The sequence below is a fragment of the Aquarana catesbeiana genome, linkage group LG01, assembly GCF_042186555.1.
Source record: "Aquarana catesbeiana isolate 2022-GZ linkage group LG01, ASM4218655v1, whole genome shotgun sequence".
Taxonomy (NCBI): domain Eukaryota; kingdom Metazoa; phylum Chordata; class Amphibia; order Anura; family Ranidae; genus Aquarana; species Aquarana catesbeiana.
Genome location: NC_133324.1, coordinates 146545506 through 146563032, shown reverse-complemented (window position 1 = coordinate 146563032; position 17527 = coordinate 146545506). Strand labels below are relative to the sequence as shown.

Genomic DNA, 17527 nt, shown 5'->3' with positions numbered 1-17527 from the left:
GACTGTCCTATGAGGCTGCATGACCCCTGACCCTCTGTCTGGACAGTGCTGATTGGCCCTGTGCTGATCACATGCACCCTCCCAAAAAAAAAAAACAACTCTCTAGCAATACACACCAAACTGAGCATGTGCAGCTTGCCCCCAAGGCTTTGTTCTATCAGCAGATAGATTGGGGACAGTGGAAAAAGGGAAGGTTAAGAGAAGACAGGATCAAACAGCCTTTTTATGCAAAGCACAAGGTTAACCCCTTAGGTTCCACAGTGATTATAACAAGCATGCTTTACTGCATATACAGACTGATTTTACCGTTGTGGGTTTAGCAACACTTTAAGTGTATTTTAAAAGTAATTATTGTAAGTTCCATTTTTTGGTATCAGCCTCTTGTAATGCCAGCAGAGTGTGCAGAAGGGCTCATACACTGTCAAGAAATCTTCCGAATGGAGAAGAGGGGGCAGGGATGCTGCTTCTCCTTCACAGTCCAATCACAGGCTTGGGACAGCAAAGTAAACTACTTTAGCTGTGTTGCTACAGTAAAGAAAAGTAAGGTTACCAATCTGGTTCTGCTGTCTAACACTCAGGACTGGATGGACAGAAACAGAAAACTTCTGACAGATAGAACAGATCCCATAAATCCATAAACACATACCTGGCTCCATGTCACTGTCCCCAGCTCTAGCTCCACTCCCTTCACCTCCTACTTTCAAAGGAGGAACTGAGCTGAGCCATAGGCCCCTGCCTAAATTGGCCCTATTGTGTGAATGTGAGTAAAGCCTGGTACACACGATGAGAATATCCGATGAATGATTGTCTGTGTTTCTTTTTTTTTTTGCATGCTAATCTCCATATTGAAAATAGAGAGGTTAGTAAAGTTAAAAAAAATTCTCATACGACAGAATAAAAATTTGGAAGTGATGTCATATATTATATTGTATTGTATTGTATTTTCAGACGAAAACTGTACTGATTAAAACGAAAATCCTATGATCTGGTATCGTACGAGAACATTTTTTGCGTTTGTCCTGTCTGATAATTTTGGATGAACTGTCGTGATCGCCTCAAGCTGTGTACTAAAGATCAGGTTATCGCACAATCGCTTTGAAAGCTGTATTCATACAATTTTCTGATCGTGTGTACTAGGCTTTAGGGACCTTAGACTGTAAGCTCCTTGAGGGCAGAGACTGATGTGAATGTACATTATATATGTGAAACATTGCGTAAGTTGACAGCACTATATAAGTACCTATAAGTAATAAATACAGCCATTCACATCAATGCTTCCTCCAAAGGAGCTCTCAGTGTAGTGCCCCTACCACGGTCGGTCATCCGTACAAATGCATACGTTTGGGTGGAAGCCAATTAACCTAGTCTTGATGTATCTGTCATTCATTTTCTTAGTGCGCCAGAGTATAGATGAAGATGGTGCTGCCTGCATTTTATACTGAATTGTTTTTGTAAACTAACCACGAGTGACAGGTCTGTAGATAAACCCGGCTAATGGCAGCGTTTTGCTTTTCTTACAGAGTGCTGCGGCTGCGCCCAGTCCCGTACTAGGAAATATGCCCCCAGGGGATGGAATGCCAGTGGGCCCGGTTCCTCCTGGATTCTTTCAGGTATGCTCAGACTAAACATCAACACATACAGAATGTGAACTGAAAATATCACGTCAGCTATCAGCCGTTTGCTGTGCTTTGTATTGTTACATTTCTGTAAATTATATATATTTTTGATATATTATTTTCATCGTTTATAGAATTCCTGTATGGCACTCAGCTTGACATCTGATCCATTCAAGTTTAAATTTCAGAAGGACAGCATGTTTCTTACTTATGATAGAAGCCAACCATAATAATGGCATAAAATTAGGTCAAACATTTCAAGTGAGATTATGTTCTGACAATAGCTAATGTTATGCTACCGCTTTGGATGTATGTACATTTCCTTAGGTGTTCTGACCTGCATGGAGCTAGCTAATCAGGACTTATGTAAGTCCATGTTAGTTATGGTCTTTACTCCTGACAAATAACTCGCTGAAGATGTATCCAGGTGACAGGTGCTAGTGCTTGCATTAAGTGACTCACCAGCAATAGGATCCAAATAAAAAGTGCTGGTGCTTCAGTGATTCCCAACCACCTTCCAAACTATGCACTCAGCATGACTTATGTGCTGTATGTATTAAACCATCAACATATAAGCTTAATACCATGACTTGCATACAATATCATTAAAGTGCTTTTGCATACAATGGATATAAAAAGTCTACACGCCCCCCCCCCCTTTTTTTTTTTTACTTTTTCTACTTTTAATGTGACCTATAAACTGTACAACTCTATTGAAAACAAACTGAAATCTTTAAGGGGGCGAGTAGAAATAAAAATCTAAAATACTGTGGTTGCATAAGTATGCACAATATACAAGGAAAAAAGAGCGCATGGCTGCCCTAGTGTAATTCCATTTTAATGATACAAATTTAAAATCAAACAATAGAGGATTGCACTCACAAACATGGGACTTAGAGCGCATGTACAGCAGGATGTATGTCTCCCTTCCTAGCCTGTATAACTGGGTTGGCTCCCAAGATCAAGTGGTGATGGCATGAGAAGTCACCGCGGACTCTGTTTCCTCTCGTCAAGCTGTGTCTGCTGTAGGGCACATGCACGGTCCAGCCAATCCTCTATTGTTTGATTTTGCATTTGTATCATTAAAATGGAAATGCACTAGGGCAGCCATGCGCTCTATTTTCCTTGTATATTTCAGATTAAGTCCGCCACCCAGTGGATCTTTGAGAGAGCTGCAGCACCTAGAGCAAGAGAACTTTTTCTATATAGACTGTGAACATTTGAAAATTGGTTGTGGGGTCAGCGCTGACTTTGGTTTTTTTGTGTTTGGCATAAGTGTACACACCCTCTCATAACTGGGGATGTAGCTGTGTTCAGAATTAAGCAATCACTTTCAAGCTCATGTTAAATAGGAGTCAGTACATACCTGCTGTCATTTAAAGTGCCTCTGATTAACCCCAAATAAAATTCAGCTGTTCTAGTAGGTCTTTCCTGACATTTTCTTAGTCGCATCCTACAGCAAAAGCCATGGTCCGCAGAGATCTTCCAAAGCATCAGAGTGATCTCATAGTTAAAAGGTATCAGTCAGGAGAGGGGTACAAAGGAATTTCCAAGGCATTAGATATACCAGTCATCATCAAGAGGAGAAAATATGTCACAATAGTGACATTACCAAGAACTGGACGTCCCTCCAAAATTGATGAGAAGACGAGAAGAAAACTGGTCAGGGACGCTGCCAAGAGGCCTACAGCAACATTAAAGAAGCTGGAGGAATATCTGGCAAGTACTGGCTGTGTGGAACATGTGACAAAAATCTCCCGTATTCTTCATATGTCTGGGCTATGGGGTAGAGTGGCAAGACAGAAGCCTTTTCTTACAAAGAAAAACATCCAAGCCTGCCTAAATTTTGCAAAAACACATCTAAAGTCTCCCAAAAGCATGTGGGAAAATGTGTTATGATCTGATGAAACCAAGGTTGAACTTTTTGGCCATAATTCCAAAAGATATGTTTGGCGCAAAAACATCACTGCACAGCACCAAAAGAACATCATAACCACAGTGAAGCATGGTGGTGGCAGCATCATGCTTTGGGGCTGTTTTTCTTCAACTGGAACAGGGGTGTCCGGTCACCTGAGAAAACTTGACAGATGCATAGCGTTGGAGTCAGTAGTGCACCGCTAAGGTAGTGGACCCTACGGCTGACTGCTGTGGATGGAATTCTGGGTGGTTCAGGAAGGCAGGTCCACTGGAGCACCAACACGGATCCCACTGGGAGCTAGAGCATAAGATTCCCAAGGGCGCAGAGTCTAAGAGTCAGTAGGTGTTTACCGGAGCCTCTAGTGTTGAGGATGAACTATGCTGCAAGTGGCTCCAGGTCACGGCCCCCAGGGTCACCCAGGTCACGGTAGGATAGAGCGGAAGCAGCAGTCCAGGACAACAAGGGATAGTCAGGAAATAAGCCAAAGGTCGGGGGAACTAGCAGACAAGGATAGACAATATTACAATAGTCAATAGACAATAGTCAATATTGGCACAAAACCTTCAGGCTTCTGCTAGAAAGCTGAATATAAAGAGGAACTTCATCTTTCAGCATAACGACCCAAATCATACATTCAAATCCACAAAGGAATGGCTTCACTGATCGAGTGCTGTAATAAAATCAAAGGTGCTTTAACAAAGTATTAGTGTAAGGCTGTACACACTTATGCAACCATATTATTTTAGTTTTTTATTTTTACTTCCCTCCACCTAAAAGATTTCAGTTTGTTGTTCAACAGAGTTGTACAGTTTATAGGTCACATTAAAGGTGGAAAAAGTTCTGAAATTCTTTATCTTTATCTCATTTATTTACATCACTTAAACTTGACATTTTAACTGGGGTGTATAGACTTTTTATTTCTACTGTATATAACTTCCTCCACATAAAATTTTCAGTGCAAAACAAATAAAGTATAGTCCTTAAAAAAAAGTTGATTTAAAACTTTAACGTGCAGTTTATTTAGTGGTTCTCAACAATGTGATCCAGATGACAGGTGTTAGTGCTTGAATTAATTAAGTGTCTCCACAGCAATAGGAACCAAATAAAAAGTGCTGGTGCTTCAGTGATTCCCAACCACCTTCCAAACTATGTGCTCACCTTGACTTATGACCTCTCTTGCTAGGTCAAGTCACGCTGTTCCCTATGCTGGGGTGAGCAATCTTAGACTTCTGTCTTCTTCCACCTCTCTCTCTTTCTTTCTCTCTCTCTCTCTCTCTCTCTCTCTCTCTCACTCTCTCTCTCGGTGTTCTGACCCTCTGTTGCCAGTCGTGTGTATGGCCCTTTAAAATTAACGCTTTTTTTTCCTTATAGTTGCTCATGCAAGAAAAGGTATCCTCATAGTGCAGTATTTAATTTAAAAAAATGTATTGGCTTATGTTACAGTACAAGACTTTAAACTCTTAAAACTGACAGCAGGCCTTGAAGGCTCCTGCATCACTTCCGGTTTTGGCAGTGTCACCTGGCTCCACTCCACACGTATCGTCATGGTCACGTGACTTCCTCAGGAGTATCTAATCATAACATATCCTTCTATATCAGCGGTCTCCAAACTCTAAACTCGTTCTAAACAAAGGGCCAGTTTACTGTCCTTTAGACTTTAGGGGGCAGACGGTGTCAGTGGGAGGAATAGTACCCTATTGTTGGTATCAGTGGGAGGAATAGTACCCTATTGTTGTTATCAGTGGGAGGATTAGTGCCCCATCATTGATGTCAGTGGGAGGAATAGTACGCAATTGTTGGTGTCAGTGGTAGGAATAGTTCCCCATCATTGGTGTCAGTGGGAGGAATAGTGCCTCATTGTGTCCATGGGAGGAATAGTGCCCCCATCATTGGTAGTAGGAGGAATAGTACTCCATTGTTGGTATCAGTGGGAGAAATAATGCTCAATCGGTGTCAGTGGGAAGAATCGTACCCCATCTTTGGTGTCAGTGGGAGGATTAGTGCCCTATTGTTTGTATCATTGGAAAGACTCATACCCCATCATTGGTGTCAGTGGGAGGATTATTGCCCCATCGTTGGTGTCAGTGGGAGGATTATTGCCCCATCGTTGGTGTCAGTGGAAGGAATAGTTGGTGTCAGTGATAGGAATAGTGCGCCATCATTGGTAGTGGGGGGGAATTGTACCCCATTGTTGGTCTCAGTGGGAGGAATAATGCTCAATCGTTGGTGTCAGTGGAAAGAATCATACACCATCTTTGGTGTCAGCTGAAGGATTAGTGCCCCATCGTTGGTGTCAGTGGGAGGAATAGTACCCAATTATTGGTGTCAGTGGTAGGAACATTGTCCCATCATTGGTGTCAGTGGGAAGAATAGTGCCCTATCATTGGTAGTGGGGGGAATAGTACCCCATTTTTGGTGTTAGTGGAAGGAAAAGTACCCTATCATTGGTGTCAGTGGGAGGACTAGTGCCCTATTGGTGTCAGTGGGAGAAATAGTGTCTTGTATCGGTAAGAGGAACACTGCCCCAAAGGTTGGATGAAGGCAAGCAAAGGGCTGCAGTTTGGAGACCACTGTTATAGTGTGTACATGCCTTAATCCAAAGCACCTAGTGCGATTTATGTCTGCTCTGTCACTCCTCTATCTGCATGAGTCTATGCCAACACCAAACGATCCCGAAAGATAGCCCTGTTTCCCCCCTCCAGCACACAGTAGGTGATTGACAGCCTCAGCTGTGCATGTTTCCCTATAAAACTTTGTAGAGGTGGGCTGTGATCATTCCTTTAATTCAGCTTTTAGGTTACACTCCTGCTCTATGCTGTGCAGTGTGTGTTGTCAGATCCTGGCCCCTGCCTTCTGGTGCTCAAAAATGCTGTGTAAAATGTGTGCTTTAGTAGGATGTAGAGGAGAGAGGGCTGAGGATAAAGAGGTACAACTTATATAGGAGGATTTATTTCACCTCCGTGTATCACCTGAGGCTAGTCACTTAGGTTGGGTATATGTAAGGGTTTACAACCACTTTACGTGGCATATGTAAGTTGCAGTGGGCACAGCCACTTCATAGTGCACAGGTCCTAAGGTCTGTGCAGATAAGAATAGTGTTGTCAATACACCAGCGATCCCAGCGTGTATGTATTGGATAGACCTGGATAGTGTGTACACTAAGGTGTGCTTTACATTGAGCTGCACTGTGTGTATTTATCAAAGAGTAGTGCTTACAGTGATTGACCTGCTTTATGGCCACCCTCACCGTCATCTTTGTTCTAGGGGAGGATCTGCAAATCTGAACTCTGATCCTTCCCTTTAACAGAGATTACGTGACCAAATGCCTAGAATTCTGGTCATGTGAGCAGCAGTAGAGCTCACCTGGCCTTTTCTTAGGAAAGGCATTTCAGGACTTTCATCTTCTGTATACTTGGCTGTTCTTCAAACAGATCTTGTGGAATTGTTGACATTAAACTGCTAAAAGCGTGCCCTAGCCAAATTGTCTTGTAAGAGACACGTGGGAAGAGCTGCTGCAATTTCTATACATGCAAGAGATGTTAACGTGCGCACTTTTAGGAATAGTGTAATTCTACAATTGCATAAGCATGTGTTTCCATTTTTTAGGCAGGTTCCAATTTCATAGATGCAAGGATAGGGTATATACAGCATCTGGATCTGACCACAAAAAAATTGTTGTGTGACAGTTGCTATCGTTTTAGGTGACTGAAATTTGATGGTTTGTAGGGAGTGTAATATTCAGCTCATAGGCCTGTACTATAACTCTGTAATTTACAAACATGAGTAGTTTCTTCATTCTTCTGGTACACATGCCATTTTCTTTATTGTCTGTCTGTACAATCCTACTTTAAATATGGTATCTTAAAGTGTTACTAAATCCACAACAGTAAAATCAGTCCGTATATGCAGTAAAGCATGCTTGTTATACTCACTGTGTAACCTAAGGGGTTAATTCTCTGCATTATGTAAAAAGGCTGTTTGATCTTGTATGCACAGATCCTCCCCTTCTTGCATTGCCCCCAAAACATGTCCGGATAAAACAGGGTTAGTTGAGTCAGTTTGCACGTGCTCAGTTTGGTGTGTATTGCTAGAGTTTTTTCTTCTTGGGAGAGTGCATGTGATCAGCACAGGGCCAATCAGCACTGTCCAGACAGAGGGGCAGGGATCCTGCATCCTAATAGGACAGCTAATGCCCTATGAAAACTCCCCCCCTACAAGATTTAACCAGACACTGATAGAAGTCACAAGAGTGCCATATACTGCAGTTGAGATAAGGTATTTAGCAGTTTATATTTACTAAACTGATTGCATTTCCATGTTCTGTGTACTGTGGGGGACCAGATATAGTAGATGCAGGGTACTGGGTTTTGTAACACTTTAATATACTCACATTTTGTGTAGTGAGTACAAGTTCTGTACTCACTATAAACAGAGAAAATATGCAGAGGATGGTATGCAGGAAAAATCCAATGAAGGAAAATGAGTGTTGCATACAGGGATTGTTGTCCACAACACAAAAAGACGAAAAAGGCAGGATTTGTAAAATACTTTGTATTTGGAATTTAATGATCTGAGATTAAAAATGTAATTCTGATGAAAGTCATTCATAGGAAAGAGCTTTTAGACCAACATTGTCAAAAAAATCAATCTGTGCAGTTTTTTTTTCCATTTCACAAGGACCAGTCATTCAAATTTGCTTGTACATTTCACAGATCAGTAATGCAGGAGAGGGAAGGAGTAGGATGCTGCAGAGTCACAACAACACAGAAGAGTGCTGAGGGTGAGAGGCTGCAGATACTCAGGGATTGATTTGCTAAAGGCAAATAAACTCTTCAATTTGCAAGTGCAGTTGCACTCTGCAAGGGAATTATCCCCAGAATTTAGTGAATGAGATGATGCTCTGCTGACTTCTGTCATGCAATCATGTGCAAGCAAAAATGCTGTTTTTTTTTCCTTGCTTGTGATTGGGTATTCTTCACCACATTCAGGAAGCTCCAAGGAAAATTCCCTTGCAGAGTGCACTTTTACTTGCAAAGTGAAAAGTGTATTTGCATTTAGTAAGTCAACCTCACAGTCACATAGGAGAAAGGAGGAGATAAGCGGCTGCAGAGACAGTGACACAGGAGAAAGGAGGAGATAAGCGGCTGCAGAGACAGTGATACAGGAGAGAGGAGGGTGTGAGAGTCTGTAGAGACAGTGGCACAGGAGAGCGGATGGAGGGGGAGTGAGAGGCTGCAAAGACCGTGACAGGATAGTGGAGGGGGGTGAGATGCTGCAGAGACAGTGACACAGGAGAGAGGAGGGGGTGAGAGGCTGCAGGAACAGTGACACAGGAGAGAGGAGTGGGTGAGAGGCTGCAGGAACAGTGACACAGGAGAGAGAAGGGGGTGAGAGGCTGCAGGAACAGTGACACAGGAGAGAGGAGGGGGTGAGAGGCTGCAGGAACAGTGACACAGGAGAGAGGAGTGGGTGAGAGGCTGCAGAGACAGTGACACAGGAGAGAGGAGGGGGTGAGAGGCTGCAGAGACAGTGACACAGGAGAGAGGAGGGGGTGAGAGGCTGCAGGGACAGTGACACAGGAGAGAGAAGGGGGGTGAGAGGCTGCAGAGACAGTGACACAGGAGAGAGGAGGGGGTGAGAGGCTGCAGGGACAGTGACACAGGAGAAAGAAGGGGGGTGAGAGGCTGCAGAGACAGTGACACAGGAGAGAGGAGTGGGTGAGAGGCTACAGAAACACAGGAGAGGAGGGGTTTTAGAGGCTGCAGAGACAGTGACACAGGAGAGAGGGTGTGAGAGGCAGCATAGACAAAAGAGAGGAGGGGGTGAGAGGCTGCAGAGACAGTGACACAGGAGAGAGGAGGGGGGTGAGAGGCTGCAGAGACAGTGACACAGGAGAGAGGAGGGGGTGAGAGGCTGCAGAGAGAGTGACACAGGGTATAGGAGGGGGGGTGAGAGGCTGCAAAGACAGTGACACTGGAGAGAGGAGGGGGATGAGAGACTGCAGAGACAATGACACAGGAGAGAGGGGGGTGGGGGGCTGCAGAGACAGTGACACGGGTGAGAGAAGGGTGTGAGAGACTGCAGAGGCAGGAGAGAGGAAGGGGATGTGAGGCTGCAGAGACAGTGACACAGGAGAGATGAGGGGCTGAGAGGCTGCAGAGACGGTGACACAGGAGAGAGGAGGGGGTGAGAGGCTGCAGAGACAGTGACAAAGGAAAGAGGAGATGGGTGAGAGACTGCAGAGACAGTGACACAGGAGGGAGGAGGGGGTGAGAGGCTGCAGAGACAGTGACACAGGAGAGAGGAGGGGGTGAGAGGCTGCAGAGACGGTGACACAGGAGAGAGGAGGGGGTGAGAGGCAGCAGAGACAGTGACACAGGAGAGAGGAAGGGGATGAGAGGCTGCAGAGACAGTAACACGTGAGAGATCAGGGGGGTGAGAGGCTGCAGGAACAGTGACACAAGAGAGAGGGAGGGGGTGAGAGGCTGCAGAGACAGTGACACAGGGGAGCAGAGGGGGGTGAGAGGCCTCAGAGACAGTGACGCAGGAGAGAGGAGGGGTGAGAGGCTGCAGAGACAGTGGCACAGGAGAGAGGAGGGGGTGAGAGGCTGCAGAGACAGTGACGCAGGAGAGAGGAGGGGTGAGAGGCTGCAGAGACAGTGGCACAGGAGAGAGGAGGGGGTGAGAGGCTGCAAAAACAGTGACGCAGGAGAGAGGAGGGGGTGAGAGGCTGCAGAGACAGTGACACAGGAGAGAGGAGGGGGGTGAGAGGCTACAGAGACTGTGACACAGGGTAGAGGAGAGGGTGAGAGGCAGCAGAAACAGTGACACAGGAGAGAGGAAGAGGATGAGAGGCTGCAGAGACAGTGACACAGGACAGAGGAGGGGGTGAGAGGCTGCAGAGACAGTGACACAGGAGAGAGGAGGGGGGTGAGAGGCTGCAGAGACTGTGACACAGGAGAGAGGAGGGGGTGAGAGGCTGCAGAGACAGTGACACAGGAGAGAGGAGGGGGTGAGAGGCTGCAGAGACAGTGACACAGGAGAGAGCAGGGGGGTGAGAGGCTGCAGGAACAGTGACACAGGAGAGAGCAGGGGGGTGAGAGGCTGCAGGAACAGTGACACAGGAGAGAGGAGGGGGTGAGAGGCTGCAGGAACAGTGACACAGGAGAGAGGAGGGGGTAAGAGGCTGCAGAGACGGTGACACAGCAGAGAGGAGGGGGGTGAGAGACTGCAGAGACAGTTACACAGGAGAGAGGAGGGGGTGAGAGGCAGCAGAGACAGTGACACAGGAGAGGGGAAGGGGATGAGAGGCTGCAGAGACAGTAACACGTGAGAGAGCAGGGGGGTGAGAGGCTGCAGGAACAGTGACACAAGAGAGAGGGAGGGGGTGAGAGTCTGCAGAGACAGTGACACAGGGGAGCAGAGGGGGGTGAGAGGCTGCAGAGACAGTGATGCAGGAGAGAGGAGGGGTGAGAGGCTGCAGAGACAGTGGCACAGGAGAGAGGAGGGGGGTGAGAGGCTGCAAAAACAGTGACGCAGGAGAGAGGAGGGGGTGAGAGGCTGCAGAGACAGTGACACAGGAGAGAGGAGGGGGTGAGAGGCTGCAGGGACAGTGACACAGGAGAGAGAAGGGGGGTGAGAGGCTGCAGAGACAGTGACACAGGAGAGAGAAGGGGGGTGAGAGGCTGCAGAGACAGTGACACAGGAGAGAGAAGGGGGGTGAGAGGCTGCAGAGACAGTGACACAGGAGAGAGGAGTGGGTGAGAGGCTACAGAGACACAGGAGAGAGGAGGGGGGTGAGAGGCAGCAGAGACCATGACACAGGAGAGAGGTAGGGGATGAGAGGCTGCAGAGACAGTAACACGTGAGAGATCAGGGGGGTGAGAGGCTGCAGGAACAGTGACACAAGAGAGAGGAAGGGGGTGAGAGGCTGCAGAGACAGTGACACAGGGGAGCAGAGGGGGGTGAGAGGCTGCAGAGACAGTGACGCAGGAGAGAGGAGGGGTGAGAGGCTGCAGAGACAGTGGCACAGGAGAGAGGAGGGGGATGAGAGGCTGCAAAAACAGTGACGCAGGAGAGAGGAGGGGGTGAGAGGCTGCAGAGACAGTGACACAGGAGAGAGGAGGGGGGTGAGAGGCTACAGAGACTGTGACACAGAAGAGAGGAGGGGGGGTAAGAGGCTACAGAGACTGTGACACAGGAGAGAGGAGGGGGTGAGAGGCAGCAGAGACAGTGACACAGGAGAGAGGAAGAGAATGAGAGGCTGCAGAGACAGTGACACGGGAGAGGAGGGGGTGAGAGGCTGCAGAGACAGTGACACAGGAGAGAGGAGGGGGGTGAGAGGCTACAGAGACTGTGACACAGGAGAGAGGAGGGGGTGAGAGGCTGCAGAGACAGTGACACAGGAGAGAGGAGGGGGTGAGAGGCTGCAGGAACAGTGACACAGGAGAGAGGAGGGGGTGAGAGGCTGCAGAGACGGTGACACAGGAGAGAGGAGGGGGGTGAGAGACTGCAGTGACAGTTACACAGGAGAGAGGAGGGGGTGAGAGGCTGCAGAGACAGTGACACAGGAGAGAGCAGGGGGGTGAGAGGCTGCAGGAACAGTGACACAGGAGAGGGGAGGGGGGTGAGAGACTGCAGAGACAGTTACACAGGAGAGAGGAGGGGGTGAGAGGCAGCAGAGACAGTGACACAGGAGCGAGGAAGGGGATGAGAGGCTGCAGAGACAGTTACATAGTTACATAGTAGGTGAGGTTGAAAAAAGACACAAGTCCATCAAGTCCAACCTATGTGTGTGATTATGTGTCAGTATTACATTACATATCCCTGTATATTGCGGTCATTCAGGTGATTATCTAATAGTTTCTTGAAGCTATCAATGCTCCCCGCTGAGACCACCGCCTGTGGAAGGGAATTCCACATCCTTGCCACTCTTACAGTAAAGAACCCTCTACGTAGTTTAAGGTTAAGGTTAGACAGTAACACGTGAGAGAGCAGGGGGGTGAGAGGCTGCAGGAACAGTGACACAAGAGAGAGGGAGGGGGTGAGAGGCTGCAGAGACAGTGACACAGGGGAGCAGAGGGGGGTGAGAGGCTGCAGAGACAGTGACGCAGGAGAGAGGAGGGGTGAGAGGCTGCAGAGACAGTGGCACAGGAGAGAGGAGGGGGGTGAGAGGCTGCAAAAACAGTGACGCAGGAGAGAGGAGGGGGTGAGAGGCTGCAGAGACAGTGACACAGGAGAGAGGAGGGGGTGAGAGGCTGCAGGAACAGTGACACAGGAGAGAGGAGTGGGTGAGAGGCTGCAGAGACAGTGACACAGGAGAGAGGAGGGGGTGAGAGGCTGCAGAGACAGTGACACAGGAGAGAGGAGGGGGTGAGAGGCTGCAGAGACAGTGACACAGGAGAGAGGAGTGGGTGAGAGGGTGCAGAGACAGTGACACAGGAGAGAGAAGGGGGGTGAGAGGCTGCAGAGACAGTGACACAGGAGAGAGGAGTGGGTGAGAGGCTACAGAGACACAGGAGAGAGGAGGGGGGTGAGAGGCAGCAGAGACCGTGACACAGAAAGGGGGGAGAGGAATGCGAGGATGCAGACACCATGACACAGGAGAAAGGAGGAAGGTGCAGAGACAGTGACACAGGAGGGAGGGGGTGAGAGGCTGCAGAGACAGTGACACAGGGGAGCAGAGGGGGGTGAGAGGCTTCAAAGACACAGTCGCACAGGAGAGAAATAGGGGGTGAAAGGCTGCAGAGACAGTTATACAAAAGATGGGAGGAGATGCGGTAGAGACAAAGTCACCCAAGAAATGGGAGTGATAAGAAGCAAAAAACACAGCCACAAATAAAGGAGCGGGGGGGGGGGGGGGGGAGCGGAGACAGTCAGGCTCGAAAAGGAATGAGGATGTTGCATGCACATTCCAGGCAGTGCATGCTGTGTATAGAAAAAAAAAAAAAAAAAAAACGCACTGCAACACGCATAAAACCCAACTTTAGTGTACTGCAACACCTATAGGGCTTGATTTGCCAAAACTGGATAGTGCAAACTCAGGGGCAGCTCTGCATAGAAACCAATCTGCTTCCAGCTTTTTTTTTTTTTTGTCAAAGCTTAATTGAACAAGCTGCACTAGGCAGCCGATTGGCTGCCATGCAGACCTGCACCAGATTTTGCTCTTACCAGTTTTAGTAGATGTCCCACATGAACATATGTTTAAAGGATAAGTTCACCTTTGGGAACATGTTACATGTTCTACCCTTAAAACGGATGGAACATGCTACAGGGAAGGAAAGGGTGACCCCTGGAAGTCCGACATCTGTGTGAATGAACTACAAGCCCCGACATCCTTTACAGCTGTCAGCTTGTAGTTCCCAGTGTTCTCGCTGTGGAGTGCCGTGGTAGTTCATTGATCTGCTTGCTCATACGGGATGTACAGGCACACAGATACACTGACAGTTCTGCAGGAGACCTGCATGGCACCAGGGATCTGCTGATTGCTGGCGCAATGCTTTACAGGCTAAAAATAAATAAATAAATAAATGCACATTTTTTTTTTTTAACCTACAAAAAAATTTGTATTTTTTTTTTTATTTTTTTTTTTTAAAGTGAACTTAACCTTTACCAGGGTATATGCAGGCCCTGCTAGGTGCTTGCACTGTACCACCGTAATGTGTTCAGTAGAAATGGAAAGGGAACTTTTTTTGTTTTCAAATTCTTTATTTAAGAAGTATAGTATCCAATAGACCGGAAAAAAAAAAAGCATCATTAGGAAACATACAAACATTTGCATCACGACCATATGTTGAATACTTCAGTTCCACCAAGACAATGAGGTTAAATAGATTACTATAGGAACAAACAAGTTAAAAAGTGGGGTATAAAAATCTGTACATAGACTCACTCAGCTACTAGGGTGAACAGAGCAGTAGCCATAAGGGTGAGCACATAAAGAGCTCTGTAACTGTAAGGGAATAGGAACTTCTATCTGTGCAATCTGAATTTCTAATGTTCTTTACGTATACACCAATCCTATGCATTAGAGCTGCATGATTAATCGTTAAGAATCAAGATCGCGATTCTTTCCCCCTCGTGATCTTAACAAAGCATTTTCCCGATTCTATGCTCAAGCCGACAGCTGTCAAAAAAAAAACAAACAGGCAGTCTGCCAAGTTTCAAAACATTCCTCAGCCCTGAGCTAACTATAAACATTGTAAGGTTTTGTTCTTTAGATCAAAGGAATGAACTTTGGTCTGTAAATGAAAGAAGTTTAACCACTTAAAGACTAAACCTTTTTCTGACACTTGTTAGTTTCGAGTTAAAATCATTATTTTTTTGCTAGAAAATTACTTGGAACCCTCAAACATGATATCTATATTTTTAGCACAGACCATAGAAACTAAAATAATGGTTGTTGCAATATTTTATGTCACACTGTATTTGCGTAGGGGTCTTTCAAATGCAATTTTTTTGGGAAAAAAATACACTTTAATGAATTTAAAAAAAACTAAGCAGTAAAGTTAGCCCAATTTTTTTTTGTATAATATGAAAGATGATGTTACGCAGCGAGAATGGTGATTTTTATTCTAAGCAAAAAAATTGTGATTCTCATTTTTCCCAGAATTGCGCAGCTCTACTATGCATGACGCAAAGGTTTCTATCCGGAAACCCTCATTCTCTCTAGTTCTCAGACTTTCCATTACTATTGTGGATGGGGATATTACTGCGCTAACTCAAATAGTGAAGAAAAACAGCTGCTACGTAAGAATTTGACAAAAAAATTCAATGCAAATGATCAGTGAAAAATGTAGCGCTAAAAATATAAAACAATAAACAAGGAACAATATAACAAGTATTGTGTGTAAATAATAAAAACTTTGTGAGAAAAATCAATCTCAATATAATGAATATAAAACAGAACATGTTTATAATGAGTAGAAACACAGGTGAGAAAGTCCCAAAGTTGAAACAATCTTATGGTAAACATACCTGAAGTCCACCACGAAAAGTTGTTACTCAGAAGTGGGGTACCAAGGCCTCAGCAGACATGTAGAGCATCAGAGATAGTGTGTCCTCCACCTGAGATAAGGGGTATACACTCTTACCAGAAATAGTGGACTCGAATGTCAGCGACGAGTCAATCAAGCGAGGATAACCCGATCAGCAGATTTCCAAAATGATCCAGGGAATCCAAAGAGCTTCGAGAACGAATCCAGGGAATCGTGTGTGAGGCTGGAACTCAGATGTTAAGCAGCCATACTGGAAAGCCAAAAACCAGTAGAAGGACCCTGGTGATGTCACCAGGGTCCTTCTACTGGTTTCCAGTCTCACGGTTACCTGTACAATTCCCTGGATTTGTTCTTGGAGCTCATTGGATTCCCTGGATCGTTTTGGAAATCTGCTGATCGGGCTATTCTTGCTTGATTGACTCATCACTGACATTGGAGTCCACTATTTCCAGTAAGAGTGTATACCCCTTTACTTGGGTGGAGGACACACTATCCGTGATGCTCTACATGCCTGCTGAGGCCTTTGTACCCCACTTCTGAGTCACAACTTTTCGTGGTGGACTCCATATATGTTTACCATAGGATTGTTTCAACTTTGGGACTTTCTCACCTGTGCTTGTACTCATTATATACATGTTATGTTTTATATTCATTATATTTGAGATTGATTTTTATCACAAAGTTTTTTTTATTAATTACACACAATACTTGATATATTGTTCAATGTTTATTGTTTTATAATTTTAACGCATTATTTTTCACTGATCTTTTAAACATTAACATGTTTAAACAGTTCCTCAAATCTTACTTCTTCAAAGTTGCCTTCCTGTCTTCCTCTTCCGTAATCAGTTAGCACCAGCTCTATCACCTCTGCCCACAGCTGTATCTTATACCCATTCTGTCTAGCATTGCTCTGCCTTTTGGCTTGTAATCATGTTAGAGCAGGGCACCATTCTCCTCCTGTCATTTTCCTGTACTCTTTCTGTCTGGAGGTGGTAATACTGTATTTATCAGTGTATAACGCACATAGGCGTATAACACGTACATTCATTTTAAGAGGGAAGTTTCAGGAAAAGAACAAAATTTTAAATAAGGAACTTTGAAGCAAAATAAGGGTCAGTGCCCATCTGCAGCCTCACAAGTGCCATCAATGCAGCAGTCTAACCATTGCCATCGATGCAGCCTCACCATTGCCATAAATGCAGCAACCACACCATTGCCATCAATGCAGCAGCCTCACCATTGCCATCAATGCAGCCGCCTCACCATTGCCATCAGTGCAGCAGCCTCACCATTGCCATCAGTGCAGCAGCCTCACCATTGCCATCAGTGCAGCAGCTTCACCATTGCCATCAGTGCAGCAGCCTCACCATTGCCATCAGTGCAGCAGCCTCACCATTGCCATCAGTGCAGCAGCCTCACCATTGCCATCAGTGCAGCAGCCTCACCATTGCCATCAGTGCAGCAGCCTCACCATTGCCTTCAATGAAGCAGCCTCACCATTGCCATCAGTGCAGTCTGATCAATGCCAATCTGCAGCCTAGAGGGGACAGGGAGGGGGCGGGACAATCGCCGACAGATTACATACAGTGAGAATCTCCTATGATATACAGAACAGTGGTCCAGTGGCTTCCCAGGAGATGGGACTTCCTATTACAGAGGCTTCCATGTAAACAGGAGATTCTCACTGTATGTAATCTGACAGCGCTCGTCCCGCCCCCCTCCCTGTCCCCTCCGAGGCAGCCAAAAAAAAATATTGGCGTATAACGCACACATGCTATTTTCAGGGTGAAAAAAAAAGAAAAAGTGCATGTTATACGCTAATAAATACAGTATTTAGAATACAGCAAAGCATAATAACCATAATATGTTGGCGCTTTAAGGCATGAATAACATGTTTGTTTGGGAGAAAGTCTTTAAACTGAAGTGGAGCTCTACAGTAACCAGTAAGAATTCTTTTATTTTATCAGATGAGTACTGCTTGGACCTTGAAGAAG

At 46.0% G+C, this 17527-nt stretch overlaps 1 protein-coding gene across 2 annotated transcripts in view; it reads left to right on the top strand.

Annotated features, from left to right (window-relative positions):
• The window catches only part of SSBP2 (single stranded DNA binding protein 2), a 307291-nt gene that overhangs the window by 235990 nt on the left and 53774 nt on the right, over positions 1–17527 (top strand). For both annotated transcript variants that reach the window (XM_073624446.1, XM_073624447.1), the window contains one exon: positions 1521–1610. In XM_073624446.1, coding sequence (XP_073480547.1) covers positions 1521–1610 — 90 coding nt within the window. The remainder of the gene's footprint in view (positions 1–1520; positions 1611–17527) is intronic.